Genomic DNA, 25064 nt, shown 5'->3' on the forward strand with positions numbered 1-25064 from the left:
ACTTTGATGCATCCTCAAGTCAGACGCCTGTTGACGTCGTGCACGTTTCGCGGCTGAAGCCATATTTTGCTCGCAATTATTCGCCCGGGCGTCCTTTTGTTGTTGTTGTTGTTGTAGCCTGCGATGCGTGTGGCTCCTACCCACGATGGTCCTTTTACGGAAGGATGAAAGAAGAGAGAGGACGAAGAAGATCGGAGACGCTGGCTGCTGCGGGTTGTTGGTGGTCAGCCATGTTAACCACCCTGAGTCAGCCTGTATATATATTGTAAATACAGTCTTTCTATACTCGAAACATTGCCGTAGCAATATGGTTTGGATGCATTCACCTTCTGTAAGCGTGGGTGTTTCGTCCAGAGGGTAAGATACTCGATTTCTGAACGTGGTGTCGTAGGTTGAAAACTTACCGCCGCCAACGTTTCAAAGCGTAAGCACTGTTTCGCGAATACCCTACCAAAATCTGTCCGTTACGCGAGAAGTGTAATGGCTTGTATTTGCATAAAAATGCGTTTTTTGAGAAGAAACACAGTTACTCGCTATATAGTGAAAATTTAGATTATTGCGATCCTTATAGGTTATAAGGCACATAGAAGTAAAAAAAAAAAGTGTTCATTTCACAATATATTCGCTGACGCGAGCAATCCATCTTGTGTGGGACGTTGCAAACGGAGCGAACTGTAGCGCCACAGCCTCGCTTATCAGGAGATCGTAAGGGCCAGTGCGTGGGTAATGCACAGGCGCTATTCACAGCAGCCGCCGCGCGACCCCGTCCCAGACTACGCGCGCTACTCTGGCACCATCTCGTAGCCCACGTTGCCGCTCTGCATTTTTCTTTTCACCCTTCCGTCATGCCCTCCGCTTACCGCCTCATGGCTCAGTTGCACGGCGGCTTTCATTCCCCGCTGCGCTCCACGATCGCTTTTATCTTTCGCTGTGCTCGTTCACTCGGTTACAACGGATTACGCCGAAGCTCGCCGCAGGAACGGGCGCCTAGCAGCTGCGCTCTAAAACAAATATCGATGACAGGAGATACACATACGATCGCATTTATGGATATACATACGGATACATAGAGCGCTGTATAAACTGCGTGGGGAAGCCTATAGCAACGTTGGGCCAACTGGAATTTCGGTGGGCTAAGTTGATATTTGGGGGCCGGTCAACCGGTCAAAACAAATTTGGGTAGGGGCTAACTGAAAACTTGGGCTTAGGTGAATTTGAATTTGGGGGTTAGCAAGCTGGCATTTGGAGATGGGCCAGTGCTTCCGCACCTAAAAGAGTCTGTGGCCTCCGAAGCACTCTAACTCAAGTATGAAACGGAGTATACAGAGTTGCTGTGCTCTGGTTCCAAAAGCGACGAAACCAGTTTACCCACAAGCACAGTGCCGGAGTGGCGCCTGCACGGCTCCCCAGCTGATGGGTTTTTTCCCGGCAGTAGTGGGGGCGCCGCAGTCGCTGACTATTGTAGGTGCAGCGAGGAGAAGCCCTCCGTTCTCCAGAGCACGAACCATCTAGAGTGTGCGTTGCTCTGTAACCTGGCTATCACTTTGATTGCTTCGCTTTTTGGTACAAACTCTAAATAATTTTTCAGAGCGAAGCGGTTAGTGCAAAGAAAAGCATTCAAAACGTTATATGCCGGTATTTTGGTTTCTCACAAAACACTAGATCAATCACCAATGTATTTTTCGGATACATGGGTGATGTCAGAGACACAATATGGAAATCCTGTATGTATTATATGTATATATATATATATATATATATATATGTATATATATGTATATGTATGTGTGTTCGAGGTAACGTCATTCAAACTGTTCAATAAACGAATGAAGATTATTTAGGAACATGGCAAGATACAGTTACGACACCTGTGGAGGTCGGCCGAACTTTCGATGTTTTCGACACAGTAGGTTTTAAACACCGTGTTTTTAAAATATCATTTTCTTTGTATTCAATCCTGTTTCTGTGCCTGGTTAGATTTTTTATTTCCGCAATCGGCGTATAGCTTTGCATGACATTTGCATTTACCGTTTGTACAAATATCAATGAAAGGTCTCACACACGCGTTGGTTACGCGCACTTGGTAAAGAACACTAATATTGTAAATCTGAGGGCGACAGCCAGGGAATGTAAATAAAGATGTGCTTAGCTGTAAGGTGTACCGCTGGATTGTTCAAACAATGATCTATGTAACGTCCACCGTAATGGTAAGAAGCTTTCTGCCGTGAAATTGCATACACAGTTTTTTTTTAGAAGGTTGTGCTAGAGAGCGGGTCTTTTTCACATTAGTGCTTAAGATTTTTTGTTGATATTTCCTAATGGATGACCGACATTAGAAAGAATTCCGTGACTTAATCGTTAGAGAGTGAGACTGCTGTGCTTTGGAACCAAAATTTGAACCCACCATTATACAGTTGAACACTTAAAATATTTTTAAAAATTTCAAACTTTCCTTCCCACCAATTTCTGCCGCACTTAACTGCGTTGAAACGCAGTGAAGGCTCTTTCTGTGGTGTACTGACTAAAATGGACGCTGGCGGAAGTTTAAGGGCAATCATGTGCAATTATTTATTCCTATTCACATTGTAACTATGGTAACTGCTGTCACTTTCTAAGGTCCGAGCTTTATTCATCGACTTAGTAATCAAAGCGCGTCGTCTCCGTTCTTTTATTTCTGAAAACATGTAGTATAAATGTTCACAAGAGGATCACATTCGAGCAATTTCTTTTTATTTGCTTAATTATTCTATGGATACCAAATATATAGACTCTTCGCTATTCCCGTTGTTTCCGTCATTATGTCGCGGTATCATTGATGCTTGCACAGACAGCTCGCGGTGATTTGGGTTTGTGTAGACGTGAGAGAAGTTTAGTTGGTGCGTTTGGGCGGTATAACTAGGAAACAAAGGGAACGCAATGACGCACTGTAAGGCTTCGCGCTGCCGACTCGGCAGCAGAGCCAGGGCAATGTTCTGTCTTGCTTAACTGGCTTGAGTGCTTTGCGTAGAGGCTTTAGTATTCCTACTGAGACCCCGTGGGCAAACAGTAGCCCTAAAGGAACAGGCAGTAAATCTAAAGCTGCAAACGGTGAGACCTTTCTGTCTGTCTTATCTCAAGCACAACTGCGAGTCGGCCTAGTTGGAACAGATTCATTTTAAAACTTTGTGTGCGCAAACAAACAGGGACGAAGAATAGGAGAAACACAAGGACGAGCGCTTGTGTCGAACACAAGGAAAGCACTCGTCCTTGTGTTGCTCCTATTCTTCGTCCCTGTTCGTTTGCGCACAAAAACATTTAAAATGTCTTATCTCGTGCACGTTCAATATTCGACGCCTACAAGGCACTCCTCATCACGCGAGCGTTATGAAACGCATAGCAGCTGCCTTGGTGCCATTTCTGCTGTGCAGCTTCAGTTGCCTTGCGTGCTGCATTGCGCCAGCATTTTGAATGAGCGACATGCTAGAGCACCTTTCTAGATGCTTAAGTAAAAGCTAAATTTTGCTATCTCTTAAAGAGCGTTGTGCTTCAGGGGAAGCTGACTGAATTTAATACAAAAGCATTTGTTTGCCTAGACCTTCTATTTCGCTGTTTCACTTTGTCGTTTCTGTTACGAGTTGCACGTGACGGGTTTCTGTGCGTTGCGAGTGTGTGCGACGCTACGAATCTCACACCGAGTGCCGCAGGAGTTGAGATGGGTCCTACAAAAAGATCCCCCGCCATTCCCTTAAGCAGAAGAGATTCAAGAACGGAAGCCTTGACATGCTGCAGTCGAATGGACCCGGACGCCACAAAAGCTGAGGCAGTCAGGAAACTTCAATAGCAATGATCGTTAGAGGGAGAATACAAACGAGATGCGCTAGAAAGAGCTCAAGAAAAGCTATACTATACATATAGTGAGTGTTGCTTTCCAAAATGCTTCTGCGCTAAGATAATGATCGTAATGTGTTCTGCTTCATTTTTTTTCACAGCGTTGGCCTACTGGAGGAAGGGGTTGCGCGGTCGCTGCTCCACATTTACGAAAGCGTACCTTTCAGATCGAACATGTTGAGTATGTTAAGGGTCTCTAAGAGCACGGCACCCTGTGTCGGAAGCGTCGTCGTATGCACTGCAATTTCTCCTCGGTACATGGTGGATGCGGGCTCTGTCTCAAGGGGCTCAGTAGACTCCATGTGATCAGAAAGGTCCTCAATGGACAGCACGCCACCCGCCCGGCGCACAGCGTCCACGATTCCTTCAGCCACACATCCCTTGTACACCACCTGCGGTCCCTCCTGGCCTAGCCTCTGCGAAGAACCGGCGCAATATTGATTTCTGAAACAATATTTCATGATGCGAATTCACAGGGCATGGTGTTCCCGTCCGAGCATTGCTAAAGACAACAACACGACTGCCACTGGTAATTTCGAAACTGCCAAATTATGTACAGCCTCTGAATGGGATAGTCTTCAGCACAAGTTTGATGCTGTTTCTATTGATTAGTTTCACTGTCCTGCGGCGGATTTTTCAGCAGGTTCGTAAGGTAGGGCTAGAGAGCCACCGGATCATATACAATACAAGAAGGCGACATCATACGGTATAGTTCCGAGGCATGTCAAGTTAGCACTACCATGCAGATAGGGATATAAAATGCATGGTACTTCAGAAACCCATTGTGAAAAACTCCCAGATATCTCGCAAAGCAGGAAGAGCTCTGACACATTGCGTCTTTCACTCGTTTTCTAAAGCCGTTTATCAATGCTTGGCCTGTTTTATCAATGCTCCACCTGCGTGAATCGAAGTCATTGGGTTGATATTATTTTAACGCATAACTAACACCTCCACAACTCTCTTTAGATTTCACATAAGTATGCTTCGTTTTTCGAACCGAATATCTCATATTTGTGTGCTGAAGGCAACCTGTAAATTGCATCGACAGGTATTTTGGCCACATCAGCAGGCATTCACAGGCAGTGCCAATTAGGCGTCGGCAAATGAGGTTGGTGGCCTATGCTAAGCATAATTCAACTGATGGGGCTTTTGCGTCAGCATTCTCTCTCGCCTAGTTTGTACAATCTTTCACTTGTGGGCACGCAATCGCGAGCGGCATCTTTGTTTTCCTTCATTCTTGAGACCACTTTCATTGTGTACTTTAGGCGGTGTGTGCATTTTGATCCATGCGCAAAGTTAGATAAGCAGCTGATTTATTTTTCTTACGGTGATTATTATTTACGTTTGGAGTATTTTACCCTGGCAGATCAAGACTATGTTCCAAGTATGATTTATATGCTTGCCATAGTTCAGTGAATGTGCACTCTTTGATACAGTCTGTCCGCGAGGGTTCACCTATAGCATTATGAAACTGCAGAGTATATACGTCAACACTATTGCGTCTTGAAGCACTGCTTGTTTCATATGCCACAGGATACGGATTTGCTTGTTCATGTGTAGTGAAATCAAACACCATATGAGCTTGGTGCATTTACGGATAATATGCTCGTTTCTATGATTCGACTCAGTTACGCCACCTGTTGTAGAGACATTTAATGCTGTCTCTACGGAGACAGTGCAATCCCACAGTCCCCTCACGAATGCAGACATTGTCGCCTGATTGAACCACAAGTCCTGCTCACCAAGCACTGTGCACACGTGGTAACAGCGGGAAATAAAAGCGTTACACAACTAGTTATGAATTTTTTAAATTTATGGCTAAAATACGTTCATGAAATACGAACCTCAAGTACATTCGCATACTTGAACTTTGAACTTTGTACTTTATTTGTATCTATACAACGTACAGATAGCAGGGGCACAGACAAAAAGCCATAAAATCGGCTTGACTAGATCTGTGTCCCTTATTGGTTTCCTTGACATCACGTAGCAATGCGTGCACAAGTACAAGATGAACAATAAAAAATATAAACAATATGTGGATAAACGGTACTATTTATACAAAGTTACTTCGCACTGCGGCGAAAAAATTGACATGAATGCAGATATAGTATTGTCATACAAATTACGAAAAACACGAACAGGAACAGGAACTTCCCTTTTTTCGTATGAATGGGGGAAGCGCAGGATGTCAAGCTTTAGAAGCACGGGAATATAAAGCTGCAGCAGCTTCAAGAAGGCTTGTCAAAACATGCTCAAGAATATCACTCAAGATCTCCAAAAAGATTGAACGTAGGCCTACTAACAGATACAATGAAGCAATATTTAGGAAACGATAACACCGTAAGGAGTTATAGGAGCGACACAAGTAGCATTCACAGATCAAAAAGGAAATATTACGCAGAACACATGCTAAATGATCAAAAGTCAAACACCACAACCACTATTTATTGTGTGGCTGATCGAGGAGATAAAAAAGTAAAAAAAGTGATGCGCTGATTTCCGTGTACTTGCCTTCAAAAGCGTTGCCAGTGGCCTGTTGACCAATATTTGACCAAGCGGGGGCACATTGTTGTCCTCGTTTAGGAAATAACGGCCACCGGGTAATCGTTTCAGACCGTTGTGCATGGTCTGCCAGCTGCCCTGCTTCACGTGATCCATAGGGAATCCGCTCTCGGCGTATCTGATTGCCGGGGCTAAGAGGTCCTTCATGCTAAGCTGCGTGATACAGGCGCCAGCAAAAAGTAGGATTCCTGTGAATCACAGCGCGATGCTTTCTACAAGTCTAATTTTCTAGGTCCACGGTTAAATGTAGATAGCATTACGAACAGAGGTTGTTTGAAAAGAGCTCGCCATCAGCGACATACTGCCAGTAGTTGACAACTGTTCAATATCATAACTGCAATAAATGTCTCCCTATTATGAACACCTTGTTATTTTGCCTTTATGTGCACTATTTATTGTTGTTATACAAACTACATCGGTAAACGTTTAACCGTTACAGCTCACAATCAATATGGAGACATACAATACAGCATGTTGTACATAAACGTTCTCGTCAGATAATGGGGTATGCGATTACTGGTATCACGATGGAGGCACATGGATCCCTCTTGATCTCTTTCTGGTTTCTTTCTGCGTCCTGTGCATCAAAAAGACCAGTTGCATCAATAAGGCCGGCTTGGTTCGGCCGCAATGTGCAATATGCACAAAGAATGTTCAATGTACTTTTCATTTTAAATTCTGTGCAAGGTGAATAAATGGCTCATGTTTGTGGTTGGTTTCATAAATGAATCCTAGCTTCACGTTGGAGTTGTCGTGGCACCACAGATTCTTTTGAGGATGACAGGCATTTAAAAAGGGCTGTAAGAGTACTCCATCAAAGACAGGTAAGGTATGTCTCTTAATAGAACAATTTATTCAAGAACGTTCCCAAATGCAGACATTTTTAATAGAATAATACGCATACGAACAAGCACATCTCTGCAAATTTGCATGAATTTTATAGTTTTGAAATACATGGTATAGTAAACAGGGCTTTTTTGTGTGTTCTAATTCATCCTACCTAGAAACACCCCAATATTTCAGTTCTTGTAAGCATTACTTCGCTGATCTAGAAAGGGTCAGAACACATTCTTCATGTCACAGCTACGCCCGGAAGGCCGCTTTCCTACAGACACTTCTGCCATAAGTTATGCGTTGTAGCCATACAAAGAATGCTTTATTTCATTGGTTTGGATACGACTTGATGCGAAAAACAGGCCTAGGGCCGGAATAAATGATCTAGCAAGAAACAATAGAAGTGGCATCCATCCAGGCTCGAGCAATACCCCACATCATCAAGCCACCGATCTTCTCGGCTCACGCTCTCAAGCTTTCGCATGCACCTACATCATATGACACGCGGCAGCATTCTTATCGCGCTTATTTTATATACGATATCTTAAGAAGCCAACAAACAAAGACACAAGGGACAACATAGGGGTGATTACTTCTATTTAATAATTGAATTAGAGAAATGGTAAATAAATGGCAATAAAACTGGACGAAAAAACAACTTCCCCTGGTGGGACACGATCGCCCCTGCGGAAAGTAGTTGTGTCAACCACTTTCATTGCCATTAATACTTCATGTCTTTAATTCAACTAGTAAGTACAAGTAATTTCCCCTATGTGGTCTTTGGTGTCTTTGTTGGTTGGCTTCTTATGATATGAATAATGATAATAGAGCCCCTCGCTTAACCCCCTTTCTTCTCATTAGATTATATAAGGAACGTCCCGGCGACGGGGACGACATGGCGGAAATGCGCCTGGAGCGTCCATATAATTGTAACTGAAATAAAATAACAAAGTGCATCGATCGTTTGGAGTTGATTGGCCACGCTAGCGTGATTAGTAATCTAACTTCTGATGGGTGTGTAACTGGTGGTGATAATATCGCGCGGTATCACCAGCCAGAGCTAAAGAAGGCGTTAAGACTGGGATGTCCGCTCTGACACATTATGCCGCAGACAAAGAAATAGTTTGGACTGAAGACACAGATTTTGAAGATACGGGCCATCTTGTCGAGTTCTCTGGCTTGCCTATGCTGTGCGTGTCTTCCAGCGTAAGTTAATCACAATTTAATTTATATTTTACAATGAGTAATATGAAGAATTGCATATACCGAATGGTATACACAGTGACACAAGTTACCATGAAACATTTTTTGAAGAGTGGTACATACCTGCCGGCTCTTGCCGAGTCACCCAAGCTGTAGTGTAATACTTCATACAAGAGAGGCACATCTCTTAGGTCTAATAACATATGATTGTAGTTCGTGTACAAGAAGTGCTTTAAAGAGTACCCAATGACCAGTATTTCACACCCACTGACCCATCTTGTTCCGATTGTTGGTTTTGAACACGGTTGTCATACTCAATACATTCGGCCATAGACTAGAGACTGTTTCAAGCTAAGTGTCATACATAAATGACAGACCGAAATGTATGCACAAAGGCCAGTAAACTGACAGACAGACATACCGCAAAGTGCATGAAGTTTCCAAAGAATGGTAAGCTTATTGCATGTGTGTTAGCTACAGCACATAATTCGCACTGCTTTTTATGTACTGCTCGTTACTTGTTACTACCGCGTTTTCTAATTAAATCCCAGAAAACTGGCGCACACGCCATATTTGGCAGGATAACTATATTTGTTCGAAGCTTAGTCGGTTGGTGACCATCATATGCGCAGTACATGCCAAAAATATTTTAGCGAATTTTTTAATATTTTGTCGATGGGTGCCCACAATTATTGTTCATTAAAACGGTGCGTGTGGTGCGGCTTAAATATGATAACAGTCAGTGAGACACCGAACGTAAAGAAAACATGATGCATATCAAACTTGTATGCTGTAGTCCATGTGAAGTGAAGCTGTTAATCAACTCTTGTAAATTTGCCCATTTACCTCCCGCGTCTTTTTTGTACCGGAAAGTGGCCCGCATGTACTTTCGTGCACCCGTGCTACGCAAATGCTCGAAATCCTTGATTAGCTTGTATTTGTTATTCATTTATTTTTATTTTTTCAAAGGTACAGGCCGCTCTTTAGCCGCTTCCCGTTGTGAGTGTGTGCCGCAGTACGTAAATTATAGTCATGTTCAGCAAGCAGCCATGATCTCGAAGAGCTAGTTGGTAGCAGGATATGTACCACCCGCTTCTTGGCCGATCTCTCTTTGTTATTATGTGCCAAATTATTGAGATCGCCATCATAAAGAAACACTTGGTCATGCTGCTTGACCAATCCCTCGGTGTCGGTATGTGTCACAGTACAGAAATCCTTATTGTCAGAACACCTGGCCACCAAATCAAAGAGTTTCTTCACGTTGGAATGATATGTACCACGCGCTTCTAGGCCAGTCTTCAGTTTTGGGCATGTGCCACAGTATGGCTATATTCCTCATAATCCTCATTCAGCGAACTGCTGCAAGAGAGAGTTGGAGTTGGTACTAGAGAAGTGTGCGGGCGAGTGTCACTTAACAGTTTGAACATTGTGCTGCTATGCTGGCGGGTCGAGGTCACAATTCTGCCGCAGGACGAGCTTACTTTTACAAATGGGAAGGAATCAAATCACTGAGAGCCCAAACGAGCGAATGACCGACCGAGGTGAAGCCACGGGATAGCAGGTAAAAAAAAAAATGCTTTTCTTTAAAGCAACGGAGGTTCCGGATCCCCTTCAGCTTCTTCATTAGACCGGGCTCATATCCGAACTCTCCGTTGGATGGCTCCTACAGAAATGTTTTTAGTAGAAGCAGTATGTTTCGGATTTATGTTAGTCGGGTACCCGACGGTGCTTTCCGACTATAAATGACATGAATAAATAACAGTTCATGTGCCACCAGCGATACTGCCGATTCACAAGTTATATAGATTGTCAAATAATGGTCCCAAGAAAAAGCTAACGATAAAGCGGCCACAATTGAAATGTACCAGCATGGGATAAGTCAAAAATATTTTTTGTCAGGACGAGCTTGTTTATCTTCCAGCGATCGCTGTATACAAACAAGCTCTGTTTCTGCAGTGCTGGCACTGCTCAAAACTGATTTTATTCAGCCAGCAAACCACTGCCTTTGCAGTACTTATAGAATAATAGCATAAATTACAGATTCATGGCGCAATGAACAAGGGCTCCCAAATGAAGTAAACCAAATAATTTCAGGTAATTACGGCTTAAGAATAGCTAAGTTGCAGCCTAACTAAAAAGGACAACACGCTTAATATGAATACAAGGGAGTTGAGATTGCGAAATCAGGTTACGGTTAGCCAGGGCTAAAGTTAAAAAATGAAGGTGTACGTGCATTCCTTTCTTATTCTTTCATCGTAGCATCGGTATAGATCCCTAAAATTATGTTTTTTCTCTTATATAAAAGTAGTGGTTGGTCATTAAGTACAAATATTGATCTTTCACTGCTCATCTACATTGCGAAGAATTTACCCTATTGGTACGATTTTCGCGTAGTTTCGAAGCCGAATTTTCAAGAAAAGCTACCATGAGAATTCAAATCAAATCCAATACACTCCTCTGTTTAAACAGCATGAAAGTCGAGAGTTCCGTGGCATCCGCTTGTCAATAATTGAAATACCGTTATTTTGGGCATTGTTTGGTATCCCCAATGCCGTTTAGAACAGGACGCCCGGTAAACTCTGGAGCTTGTAAATTAGAAAGCACTGATATTTTATCTCAACGGGAGCACCATGATAATGGCTGTCATCAACTACTGGAACAGTACGTCTCAAGTTGCACGCAAAACGCAAATACACCAAGGAAAGTGAAGGGCAAATTATTTGTACTTACTAATTGACCTAAAGAAATGATAATTTAATGATAATGACTTTCATTGCCGTTACATTATCATTTCTCTTTTCATATAGTAAGTAAATGTAATTTCGCCGATGTTTCTCTTGGTGTCTTTGTTTGTAAGCTTTTCCTGGTATTATTGATGAAATTGGGCCCTTCGGTTTGCCCCCTATGTTCATGTAAAACGCAGTGTTCGTTAAAACACGAAGATGTAATAAGCAGCACCGCATTATCTTTTCAGCAAAATGCAAACATGGCCACATTGTATAAACAGTAAATGGAAAAAAAAAACTATTTGCAATAGTGGAAACATTGCCAAGTAGTAAGCCACATTGCTTGAAAGGAGAGTACACATTTCTCCGCTACATTAACATAAGGGTACTGTTTAAAGGAACAGAATTAAGTGAACCAATTTTTTGGTCTGCTCCATACGTTTGATCAAAGCAGATCCTTCGGCTCCAGTCAGTAGTATCATTCGGAAGAGTCAGGAGTTTTGTCTATGATTTGATTTTTAGACGTGTATTCTCTTATTTATACCAATAGTGACGAATATTCGACAACTTCGATTAGTGAATTGTTCGTTCGGATAATTTCTTAAAAATGGTCTTTCACTAGTATTTGAAAATTCTACTAATGACATCCCGAAGTTTTGAGCATAATTCTAGAATTGGTCAGTTGTTGTTCAGTCTCGTCCAATTTGGTATATATTTCTTGTCTATACTTGCCAGATTGTTATGTTTCTAGCATGCATCTATCAAAGTGTTACGGTGCCTTGTGTGCTTGACAGTTGCTACTTTTATTCTGCAACTCCTCTACGGTGAGGAAGAACTGAAAACTGGGTAATTTGTGCGTGATATTGGTGCAGCGCGGACAAAAAAAAAGAAGGACATCTACCAATCACTATTACTTAGGGCGCAGGAGATTCTGCTTGCCACATTCTAAATAAATAGGCCACAGGCTGTTACATTTAGGCTTCTGCAGACACGAACGTACCTTAACCCGGTCATCATGAATAAAATTATTCCGGACTGCGGGGTTTCAGTCTATTGTACTAAGGGTGGGGGTTTGCTTGATTTAGAACACGGGCTTTGGCGCTGCTTGGCGTTGGCCGGTGATAGTTCTCGAGGTGAACAGTGGTGGCAGCGAATTCTGCACAGTGAAGTGCTGGCGGACCAACTCAGGGCTGACCAGAGGGTCCGTGTGACGGTAGAGGCGCTCGTCGTCTCTTTCCCAACGTGGGAGCGGCCCGCATCAGTCCCAGACTGAACCCTCAGGACCTAAATAAAGTTCTTTCTACCATACGGTGGTTTCTCCTTATGTTCCTTGGTATAGTTGGCATGCTTTTTAGAGCGCAGCTCTTTGGCGTCCGTTCCTGGGTTTCGCGTCGTCGTCGGCGTTGTCGTCGGCCTCGTAACCAGCTCCGCCCCCCTTTCATCCCCCCAGCGCTAGCAGCGACCGACTGATACCGCTGGATGCCGCTGACGCCGCTAGAGAGTCAAGATAACGTGACTGCATAGAACACCGTCGCCACCATGCAGAAAGAGGAGGAAAGGGTCCCCCCCCCCTCTTCTTGTGTGGCGGATAGGGTGCTCTTCAGTTGCCGACGCGCCGGTTATTTCCCGTAGGCCCCGGCACGTCGACGAATACGTGACCACCTTCCCACGGCTAGACCTGCTTCTTAGCGCTGCGGAAGCGAGGGTATCATATTGTTTGTGTCGGCATCGGCGGCGTTGTCCCTGAAACCAACTCCGCAGCTGGGGTTGACTCACTATCGGCGTCAGCGGCATCAGTCAGTCGCTGCTATCTCTTCCCTCCTCCCTTTATCGTGTTGTCCGCTTGCTGCGCGCGCTTCTGCCCCCATCGTTTGCCGCTGGGTGTACACGCCGCCCCCCTCCCCCCTCTTCCTGCGAGTCTCCGGTTGTCAAAGCGCCGGCTCGAACTTAATTCCTTTCTTCGCTCCTCCTCCAATGCAACCCCTGTGCGGTGGCAATCAGAGAGCCAGATCGGTGGCGGCGGATCTGTATATGTGCACCGCCCGAGCCGAAATTGCCGCTGCCGTTCGCCCTGTGCGGTGGCAATCAGAGAGCCAGATCGGTGGCGGCTTGACATAAAGACAAACAGCAATTTCCTAACACTTATGCGGGAGAACATCCCGTTCCTCTCGCTCGTAACGCGTCCCACGGCTGTGACAACCTCGCGAGGCACTTGTATAGATCTCGTCTTTGAGAATCAAGCATTGGTGTACCAAGTCGAACATATATCAGTCTATTTCTCCGACCACAAAGCTTCCTTCATGACTGTCAAGAACTGTTAGTGGAGTCTTTGTTAAAGGAATACGTGTGAAAAATAAAAAAAAAAATTCTGTGATAGCGCATACATGTGTTGCTCGATTTCTTTGCCTCAATCTATCGAAAAGGTGAAACAGCTTATTTGCTGCGCTCAAATTTCGCATTAGGAAGTAACGTAATCGTCGGTAATTTTTTTTACATTGTGAATGACCAACTCTCGCAAAACTGATTGCAGTAGATGACAGACCTGTGTTAGGCAGTGCCGCTGCTGTATCCGTTTTTGTTTTTGTATGCCAGGATTCACCATGTGCGCGTCCAGGTAAATAGAACAAAAGTCAACACAATGATTTGCTTTGTTCTTGCTTTGGTGGGTAAGCTGCAGAGCACAGCGCCGGAAATGAGATGTAAAAACACTTGCTGCATTGAACAAAACGCTCTATGGCTGCAGTTGGAACAACGCAGTTTTAGATAACTTCGTTGTGGCGAGCATGAGCCCATCGAAGCGTGGAGAGGAAATAGCAGCTGTTCTGGCAGCTGCAGCGCGAGAGCAGGAAACGCTTGTGAAGAATGGTGGCATCATAATTTGAATGAAAGCTTCGAACAACAGCTAGGACCGTGAAAGGGGAACACCATTTATGCTTTGAGCAAGATTAACTAGAACAGATGCACATCAATCCTTCATTTAGAAAGAGCAAGCGTTAAAGAAGAACCGATGTAGAATCCGTGCAATGTGACAGTGAAAAAAATATAGCTCTTATTTTTTATCTTATTTTGAAATAGCTCACAGGCCTCCAGAGAGGCATTGAGTGAGGTAAGCACGCGGTACAGTTGAATTACGCCTGCCGACATTTCTGCTACAAAACATCGTCAAGAAACAAACGATCACGCAATCTTAAACAAATCATCACCATCATCAGCCTGGTTACGCCCACTGCAGAGCAAAGGCCTCTCCCATACTTCTCCAACTACCCCGGTCATGCCAACTACCCCGGTCATGTTTTCGCAGTCGCTGGGGACTGAGGGCCGGGGTTTGATTGTTTAAACAAATATAGGATGGCAAATCATGGAAAATTATAAAGTAAAACAGCAAAGCGCAAACAAGCAGAAGTGTAAAAAAGGAAGTTTATCGTTGCTTGTATTACTAAGGTATATTCGAGAACTCTGGCTAACTAACGTAACGGAAAGAACAATAAACACAAAGACTGCAATGACGCATCACCGGCAATAGAAGAAAGAACGAAAGATGTTAGCAGAGTCTTCTTAAAAATATTAATAACAGAGCAGCAGCAACATTGGAAACACTCGAAAAGGTGAAAAGGACGCGTAATCAGAATTACAAGCAAGTATATATGCACAAAGTTTGTCCAAGGAAGACAAAAAGGAAGACCAAAAGAAACGAAACAACTAATATTTGTGAGCAAAAAAATGTTCGGATAGGTTATTGCGGAAAGCGTCATGATTAGTATGCGAAGCAATGCCATCTGAACGATTGTCCCTAGGCGGATAGCACGTGACAGTGGTGGAAAGTTAGGTGTCTGTGTGACACTGTATATGCGGGCAAAGCCAAAGTACTTTTGCAATCCGGGTGTTGTGAAGATGTGGTATCCTTACCTTGCTGAATGGAGCATGATTTACTGTAATAATGGCAACAATGCGAGATCATAACAAGTGTTTCTGGTCTGTAGCGATTGTTTAATTTTTACTTTAGTTATGCTTGACTGAGCACTGTAATTACAAAAACTAGACGACTTGCCCTATTCTGAGAGAGAGAGAGAAACACCTGCTTTAAAGACATGCTGGATATGTTAGCTTTGTTGTTCGCCTTACGTGCTACTCCAGGCCCTGGAGGAAAGCTAACCGCTTTCCAGTAGAGCCATATTTCCCATTATGGCTTTTGTATGTGAAGGATTGAATTTATTACTGAAGATTGTTTTGATGTAATTCAAGCACTTCAATACGGTAAATAATGTGCTGACAAGACTCAAGAGCAGTACTCAACGGGGTCCACCCAACGTTAAGTAAGCAAGTGAAATAACCCAGGCAAAAAAAGTGCATTGTGCAAGTTGCGCTTCCCCCCCCCTCCCCCGCCAACGATTTGGGAGCATTGGCTGAGACACGCGTAATTTGCTAAGACAGTGTTCATTTCGATCTGTGGTTAACGTCTTAATGCTTATCTTTTACAGATGTGGATACAAGGCTGTTGTCAATGTGACAGCAAAACAGCGATAGGATAGGTTGACTAGTGAACGACATTTTTTTTTAATTTGGTGTGTATAGAGCCATGAGCCAAGTTTTACACCATTCAGTCGCAAGCTCGAGATCTCGCTGGAGTGCTAGAACATCATCACTGTTATTTATCTCGTGATATATCATGCAATTCTCCAAAAGCATTCGTATGCGAGAGAATATGTTGTTCAAAAGGTCTTAAATCCAGAATGGAAATTGAAAAGGCCCGAGGACGCTGCCATTTGGCACATCAGAAGTAACATCAGATGGGGAAGGCTTGAAGCCATTAACCGAAATAAAATGCTCACGAATAAAAAGAAAGCTGCGCAGCCATAACAAGATTCTGGAGTGAAATTTCAGCGCAGAAGTTTTAGATACCATGTGACAACGAGCGACACGGTCGGATGCCTTATAAATTTCAGTTCAGTTCAGTGCGCCTGTTTCTAACGTACATGCCTGTTGTACGCCTGTTGTAAAAACAGCACATTGTCTCACACCAAAATCCTTCTCCGATGTCGTGGTGAATGTGGCAAAAGAAAGTAATTTTCAATATGGTTATAAATGTATGAAGAGATAACGTGTTCAAGAATCTTGCAGAAAGTACAAGTAAGCGAAATGGGCCTTTAACCTTCACATAAATTTTTACTTCCACTTTTGTAGGCCCGAACCACTTTTTCTATTTTTCAGTCGTAGGCAAGCATACCAGACAACATTTATTGCCTCAGTATATGAGACAGAATATTTGTTCAAACAAAAGTTGTATTTTTTAATGTCTTAGAGTTGATTTCAGCAATGCCCCAAGACAATACTGTAACATTATTACAGCAGCTATGCCCCCGACTGGAACCAGCCGTGGTTGCTCAGTGGCTATTGTGTTGGGCTACTGAGCACGAGGTGGCGGGATTGAATCCCGGCCACGGCGACCGAATTTCGATTGAGGCGAAATGCGAAAACGCTCGTGTACTTAGATTTACGTGCACGCTAAATCTGCCCAGGTGGTCGAAATTTCCAGAGTCATGCACTACGGAGCGCCTTGCAATCAGGAAGTGGTTTTTGCACTTAAAACATCATAATTTCAATTTTCCCGACCGCGATGTTATTCGTTGACAAAATCTGGAACAGATTAAATGTTTTAGCTGTCCTTTCATGTGAATACGAACGTGAAAAACTAGTTATATACTGTTGAGGATCGCCTATCAGAAAGAGGGATTCCGTTGTCCTCATGCGACAAAACGCGGTTACTCTCGCGGGTAGGTCTGATTGTTTGACCGAACTTTGTAGGATTCTTCCTCCTATCTGTGGCAGGCCATTCAAAAAATATTTATCCTTTGCGACACTTGGGGAATGGAAGACGATTTCAGATAGGCTTTCCATTAGTTCCACGATGAAGTTGTGCCTAACGCACCTAACGTTCCTGCATAACCATTTTTTTGTTCGTGCGCTGAAGAGGTTTTGTAAACGAATGATAAGATTTATGATTATGATTTTTAATGCAGGCAATGCACTTATCAGTTAACGCGGCTACTTGTTCCTAATTAAAATACATTTTTCTTCAGCTCATTGGTTACAAAAGATGGTAGTAGTTGATTCTCACACAAAGCTTCTACTTGGCCAGTGTGGCAATGTTTATAACCGATGTGATGGCTTAAAAAAGCGGCGAATTTATTTCGTTGCACACATTCGCAATAATAGACAAAATATACAAGGTGAGTTGATGTAAACTGTTAAATCCACCCAAGTTTTTGAAGTAACCTGCAGTTTCATCAGATGCTGTGAGTATAGGGTCTATTATATTGAAGCTACTGGTTGTGTGAGATATAGTTTGGAAGAAGTCGCAGTCAAAGGTCAAGTTGATGAACTCTGTTGACATTATATGGAGACGATAGCATGGCCCATTCGAATACAGAAAATTCAAATCACCAACAGGCAAGCAACTTCAGCTGGAAAAAGCTGGCAGACCTTGCTTATGCTAATGCGTGCTTCATTAATAAAAAAAACCACTCAGATCAGAAGAACGTTAACAACATCCGAACAAGATCGTCATGGAAAATAGTTTCCTGGCAACACAAACAATTTCATTATCGGCACCGTCATTTAAGAGGAATGACCTAAGATTTTTCTTAATGCCCAACAAAACACTGCCTCCTCTCTTGCAATTTCGAACTCACCTGCATGCTGGTTGTTTCAGCAACCACTTTCAAATTTTTTTGAGATCTTGCCTGTGGAAGATAGCACAATTCTAGTGCTTGTGCCAGACCACTCAATGAAGCAGACATCACATACACAAAATTGATATGCCTAATCAAGTCATTGCAAACTTCATTAATATTGATCTTTTAGCTAATAAGCTGATGGCACATGCGGCTAGTTACAAATTTTAGCGGGAGAGGTTGCTACGCGGATCCTCTTGGACCAAAATCTGAGCATGACACCTGTGCCGAGATAACATTTCCCGAATTTTGGTGAAAATTCATTGGCGTTTCAGTTACCTTTCTGCTTCAGTGCATAAAATGACGATTTTTTAAGAAAGTAAATGGAACGACAGTGCATTTTTAAGAATGTTTGATGGCGCATATCTCGCAAGTGGTATCACCCACACAATTCTGTTCAAAGAAATATTCCTTCCCGTTTCACCCACCAGACTTTCTAAATTGCAATATGTGTCAGAGGGTATTTAGTTAAAAATTGGATTAGTGAATTTTTATTATTGAAATGACAGGAATAATTAAAGACCCTTTGAACAGGCTTTTCTTTTAGGTCATTGCTCGCACATGTGTCACGGCATAACTACCTTTTTATCAAAAAGATGGCGTTAGTGAAGCTATCATAAACGTACGTTTACGAGTCAATACAGAGCTTGTCCGCTGAAGTCTTAAATGAGTTATGAGTTTTCGCGAGTTCAGTCAACTTTTTTGTAGCCTGCAGAATTGTGAGAGAAATATATTGTATAGAAAATGCTGCTCCTTTAAGTTTCACCAGTAGCGACAAAACGTGTTCTTTGTATTTAAAGAAAGTCAGCTTGGTAACTATTGGCGTCCGCTTTTCTGCAACAAATTTTTAAATAGCAAGAGGTGAAATTTTTTTAAGACCCCTCTCTTGTTTACAAGACGCCATCATCTTCAAAAAAGGGAGCACATTACTCAAGCGTACAAAAAGTTCAGGGCGAGTATTCACAAAACGTTCTTACGCTAAAAGCGTCTGAGCCAGCCAATAGGAATGTGGTACTTATTGTTAGCAAAGGCGACTAGCCAATGATAAACAGCACTTACGAACGAAAAGCTTTGGGAATTCAGCCCCTGGATTCTTAAGCAGGAGTGCCCGAGCTTGGCGAATGTGGGTACCATCACGAGCTCCGGCAACGCCCTCAGATGAATAAAGTAAGGGTATCAAGACACAAAATTTAACCCTGGTTGATCCTCCATTGTCATTGGCTTATCTAGCCAACATCTGCAGGCTTGGAGTGACGCCTGTCACGGGGAAAAGATGCCGAGAGCGAGTGGGGCTATACTAATTCAGTTACAACCAAATCTGGAAGACCCACAAAGCTTCAACAAGACAATCCCTCACCAGAACAGGAATCGGACTGCCTGGTGCAGTATTCAGCCACCCCCGCCCAAATGCCTCACTCAGTTACCCAATGGTCATCAGTCCCCAGCAGCTGCGGAGCAGCTGAGCAAGGCGGTGGTCAGACATGCACCGCAACACAATGTGCTAAAAATTTCTGTATCCGGACAGGCCGCCAATGGAAGCTGACCCTTGCAACGTTTAACATCCGAACTAACTTGAGTGAGGCAAGCTTAGCAGGACTCTGAGGAATTATCACACATTGTTTGGGATATCATCCCCTTTATTAAGATTAGAAGAACTGGTGAGGCTTATACATTGCTGGATAACAGACATGTCTTCTGCTATAGAGGTCTCCTAGATAAGAAGCAGTAAGGGGTAGCATTCCTAATTCATCAGGACATAGCTGGCAAACTTGTCGAATTATAGAGCATTAACGAGAGGGCAACTGTAGTTGTAATCAAACTTAATAACAGGCATAGATTAAAGGTAGTACAAGCCTATGCTTCAACATGCAGTCACGATTATGAGGAAGTAGATCAGTTTTATGAAGATATTGAATTAGTGATGAGAAAAGTTTAACTCAGTATACTGTAGTAATGGGCTACATCAATACAAAAGGGAGAAAAAGCAGGCTGGTGAACAAATAATTCGCAACTACGGTTTCTATTCTAAGAACGCTAGAAAAGAGATGCTGGTAGAATTCGCAGAAAGGGATAAGTTTCGAATAATGAACACCTTTTTCAGGATGCGTAGCAACAGAAAGTGGACCTGGAAAAGCCCTAACGGTGAAACAAGAAATGAAATTGACATCTTAATTTCTGCTCTACCCAGCATATTGCAGGTGGCAGAACTGACAGGTAGGGTAAAGTGCAGTGATCATAGGTTAGTGAGGGCTAGGGTTCACCTCAATTTGAAGAGAGAAAGAACAAAATCGGGCAAGAAGAAACAGGTCAACCTACATGTAGTAAGGATGAGAACAGACAAATCCAGGCTGGTACTTGCAAACAAATATTCAGCCTTAGAATAGCGAGATGATGATGACGTAGAGCTAATGAATGAAACCCTAACTAGGCTGGCTTCAGAGGCAACAATTTAAGTGGGAGGCAAGGCACCAAGGCAACCTGTAGATAAGCTCTCTCAAGTAACAAATGACCTAATAAAGAAACGACAAAGGATGAAAGTATCCAGCTCAAGAGATAAGGTAGAATTCGCGGAACTGTCAGAACTGAAGAACACAGCGAAAATAAGTGATATTCGAAATTATAACGCGCGAAAGACTGAAGAAGCCGCAAAAAATGGACTGAGTATAAAATCAGTGAGAAGGAAACTTAGCATAGGACAAACCTAGATGTATGCACTGACAAATAAGTAGGGTAACATCATCGCGAATATCGAAGGAATAATAAAAGCAGCGGAAGAATTCTCATCTGACCTATACACTATGCAGAGGGGTCAGGATACCTCCATTAGAAACAGTAATGAACAGGAACAAAAACTCGCCGTATAACTAACAATGCGGTCAGAAAGGCCTTGCAAGAGATGAAACGAGGAAGAGCGGCAGAAGAAGATGTACTAACAGTCGATTTAATCAAAGATGGACTAGACATAATGCGTGGAAAAATGGCGGCTCTTTATACGAACTGTCTATCGACTGCAAGGGTCCCAGAAACTGGAAGAATGCAAGTTTTACACTAATCCACAAAAAGGCTGGCGTTAAATAATAGAAAAATTATAGGCCCATTAGCTTACTCCTGGTATTATATAAAATATACACCAAAATAATCTCCAATAGAAAAAGGGCAACACTGGGCTTTAGTCAACCAAGGGCACAGGCTGACTTCAGGAAGAGATGCTTTACAATGAATCACATCCATGTAATTAATCAGATTATCGAGAAATCCTGAGAGTGCAATAAGCCTCTCTATATGGCATTCATAGATTATGAAAAGGCATTTGATTCAGAAGAGGTACCAGCCGTCATAAAGACATTACGTAATCAATGAGTACCAGAACGCTTACGTAAATACCTTGGAAAATATCTACAGAGGTTCTACAGCTACCTTAATTCTACACAAGAAAAGCAGGAAGCTACCAACAAAGAAAGGGGTCAGACACGCAGACACAATCTTTCCAATGTTATTCACTGTGTGTTTGAAAGAAGTATTCAAGACTAATAAACTGGGAAGGCTAAGGAGTAATGATCGACTGCGAGTATCTCAGCAACCTTCGATTTGCCGATGAGATTGTTCTATTCAGCAACAGTGCAGACGAGTTACAACAAATGATTGAGGACCTTAACAGAGAGAGTGTAAGAGTGGCGTTGAAGATTAATATGCAGAAGACAAAAATAGTGATGAATAGCCGGGCGAAGGAACAAGAGTTCAGGATCGACAGTCAGCCTCTAGAGGGTGTGAAGGAGTACGTTTTCCTAAGCCAATTATTCACAGGGAACCCTGATTCTGAGAAGGAAATTCATTAAAAAATAAAAATGGGTTGGATCGCATGCGGCAGAAATTGTGAGCTCCTGACTGGAACCTTACCATTATCATCGAAAAAGAACTGTGTACAGCCAGTGTATTTTACCAGTGCTGACATACGGGGCAGAGAATTGGAGAGTGTGATGTATGTGGTGCGCTACATGGTGCGGTGGTCGGGATGTACAGAAGCAGACAAGGAGTGCGCGCGCCGAGGCGAATTCTATGCTGGAAAGAGAAAACGACAACGCCGAAGAGCGTGCGGCACGTGAACGCGCGGCGCAAGAAAAGGAACTAAAAGAAGAAAAGCCAACCAATTAGGAAAGACCACGGGGTGTCAGACAGCCAATCGGAAAATGGCTAATCAGCCAGAGCAGAAGAAAAAGCGTGGTGCGCTGGCGGAAGGAGGAGACACCGAGAGACTTCCAGGAAGCGACGCCTGGAGGAGGTCAGCCACCGCACCGGGAGTTCAAGACGGGGCGTCGGGTTCCGGACTCGAGCCACCAGGACTTCACCCGACCGGGGCATCCTGTCAACCCGTTCCTGCGCGTCGCCAGTCTACCCGAGCGTGCCGCCAGCTGCTCAAGGCCGGCGAGCTTCTGTGCCCGTGGACAGGACAAGAGCAGTCGGGCTACGGGCCCGAGCTCTACGCCCAGCTGCCCGACCAGAACGCCGCCACCGTGTGCCCGTGCCGCCACGCCACTTGCCTTCTAACTGCAAGCCAGAGGAAGGGCGCTCCGGTTGTCCGGTCAACCATCCTATACCCCGACCTTTGGTGAGACCGGCGCAACTCCTTTCGTCAGGTTGTCGCCGCGTCTCCGCGCCGAGACTGTTATGTGTCCCTGCCGTTGTGGCAAGCCCGGACACGCGCACTAGTTAACGTCATACTAGCCCCAAGTGTGTTTCTTACTACCATGATGTCTGTTTGAGTGTTCATTTTATGATTTCTATTTCCTTCTATTTATTTTAAAGCCTCTTTCTAGTTTTATTAAAAGTTTGTGTGTTTTTCCGAAACCAACGGCTTTGTCCTCAATTGGATTCTCGGAGGCTCCTCCTAAGAGAACCCTCAGAACGTTTGAGTACAAGAACCTTGCATCACAAGTTGGCGTCCGCGCCAGGACAAAGCCGTTCGTTTGGATTTTCTTTTTTTTTCTAACGGCTAGGAACTATGGCTAACACACGACACCACGAGACCTATTAGCCTTAGGCGAACGCATGGGGCTGGAAGTTGCGGAGTCGAGGGAATGGTTAGATGAGCAGGAAGCGCGGGCGCGAGAAGAGCGCGCAGCCGAACGCGAGGCTAGGAAGGAGGAGCTTGCGTTTGGGGAGAGAAATTTACAATTGCGGCTAAAAGTCGCAGAGGCTGAGGGCGCATATTTGGACAAGAAACAGCCAGAGGTGTGTTTGATGGACTTGGTCACCGTGGCCCAGCGGCTGGGTTTGCATGGGGCAGACTTCAACAGCTGGCTGCAAGACAGATGGTTGATAATATGCGGGAAAGCTCGGAGGGAGCGCGACAGGCGAGCGGCAGAACAGGCAGCTGAGAGGGAATGCCTGGAGGAAGAGCTTCGCAGGGTGCGCGTTCGCATCACGGCATTCACGGATGCTTGCTCCGAAGGGACGAGTTCCACTGTTGAGGATGCAGCACAGCAGTGCAAGGGCGAACCGAGGGCTCTCTCCGACATCGCGTCAGGCCTTGGCGAGCAAAAAGTGTCTCAAGGAAAGACAAGTTGTAATCATGCCATTCTAGCCAAAGATACTATTTCTTTCAAAGGGTATGTTTGGTCACAAGGCAAGGAGCATATTGCTTCCGTACCTCAACCAGTGCTGCGCGAGCCCAGCGCAGGCGTTGACTGGTTCGGGCAGGGTTCAGAGCTGCCATGCATGGGCGTGGTTGAAAAAGTTAGAACTGAGCACCTCCTACAGGCTAAAGATAGCACGTCGGAGGGTTCGCACCATGGTCAAGATGAACTTAAAGATATCAGGGCTTCTGAGAAACAGTGTTTGGTTTCCACAAAAAGTATTGAGGTGTCATTACTGCGTTCCTCCGATCCGACAAAAGCAACTGCTATGCGCACTTGGGACTGATCATGCCTGTGTACGAAATCAACACATGGCTTTGAGGATTCAGAACATCCTTTGTGTGCTCAACACTCGTGTGTGGTTCGACCATTGGCACTGATGATGCAATGAAACAATACAACGTCGACTACCTTAGAACACAGGCAGTGACTTGGTCGACACCATGCAGAGACATTGATGCTTGGAGCGATATTATCGCGGACTGGCCATTGTACTCTGACTGAGCAGATAAATGTCTAGTTTGGTTGATGTGGGAAAGGGTCACCTAAAGGAACCGTACTGTTTCACTTATGGCTTCGCTCGGACTTCTGACCTCGGATATGGTGACCTTCCTCTAGATTACCTTCTTACTAGTATGTTGCGATAGCCCTTGACGCTACCATTTTTTTCACTTGTTGTGCTTTCTTTAAATTAGCATCATCCGTGATTGTTCTTATCGTTTTGCTCAGTGAACTGTGCCATGGAACCATACAGTGCGTTCTCGTGAACGGACCATCACTGTAGTGTTCCGAGCATGCGTGAACTATGTCGCGCACTGAGCGGCAGTCTTTCTTCAGAAAAATTTGTTAGAAAAAAAGGATTATGTGATGTGTGTGGTGCGCGACCTGGTGCGGTGGTCAGGACGGACAGAAGCAGAGAAGGAGTGCGCGCACCGAGGTGAATTCCGTGCTGGAAGGAGAAAACGACAACGCCGAAGAGCGTCTAGCACGTGAACGCGCGGGGCAAGAAAAGGAACTAAAAGAAGAAAAGCCAACCAATTAGGAAAGACCACGGGGCATCAGGCAGTCAATCGGAAAATGACTAATCGGCCAGCGCAGAAGAAAAAGCGTGGTGCGCTCGCAGAAGAGGCGAGACACCGAGAGACTTCCAGGAAGCGACGCCAGGAGAAGGTCAGCCACCGGACCGGGAGTTCAAGACGGGCCGTCGGGTTCCGGACTCGAGCCAGCAGGACTTCACCCGACCGGGGCCTCCTGCCGACCCGTTCCTGCGCGTCGCCAGTCTCCCCGAGCGTGCCGCCAGCTGCTCAAAGCCGGCGAGCTTCTGTGCCCATGGGCAGGACGAGAGCAGTCGGGCTACGGGCCCGACTTCTACGCCCAGCTGCCCGGCCAGAACGCCGCCCCCGTTTGTCGTGCCGCCTGTTGCCTGAGGTTGGCGTTCGAGCTTCTGTGCCCGTGGGCAGGACGAGAGCAGTCGAGCTACGGGCCCGAGCTCTACGCCCAGCTGC

General features: G+C 44.4%; 1 protein-coding gene across 2 annotated transcripts in view; it reads right to left on the reverse strand.

Annotated features, from left to right (window-relative positions):
• The window catches only part of LOC126526254 (glutathione hydrolase-like YwrD proenzyme), a 77587-nt gene that overhangs the window by 25313 nt on the left and 27210 nt on the right, over positions 1-25064 (reverse strand). Inside the window, exons 1-3 of one of the 2 annotated variants that reach the window (XM_072284005.1) lie at positions 13738-13952; positions 6382-6585; positions 4028-4283 (exon numbers count right to left, since the gene is read on the reverse strand). In XM_072284005.1, the coding sequence (XP_072140106.1) occupies positions 4028-4283; positions 6382-6585; positions 13738-13797 (520 nt within the window). In that variant the 5' untranslated portion in view covers positions 13798-13952. Of the gene's footprint in view, positions 1-4027; positions 4284-6381; positions 6586-13737; positions 13953-25064 lie in introns of those variants that run through there. The other variant, XM_072284004.1, reaches the window with a different exon arrangement.

Source organism: Dermacentor andersoni, chromosome 8 (genome assembly GCF_023375885.2).
Source record: "Dermacentor andersoni chromosome 8, qqDerAnde1_hic_scaffold, whole genome shotgun sequence".
Taxonomy (NCBI): domain Eukaryota; kingdom Metazoa; phylum Arthropoda; class Arachnida; order Ixodida; family Ixodidae; genus Dermacentor; species Dermacentor andersoni.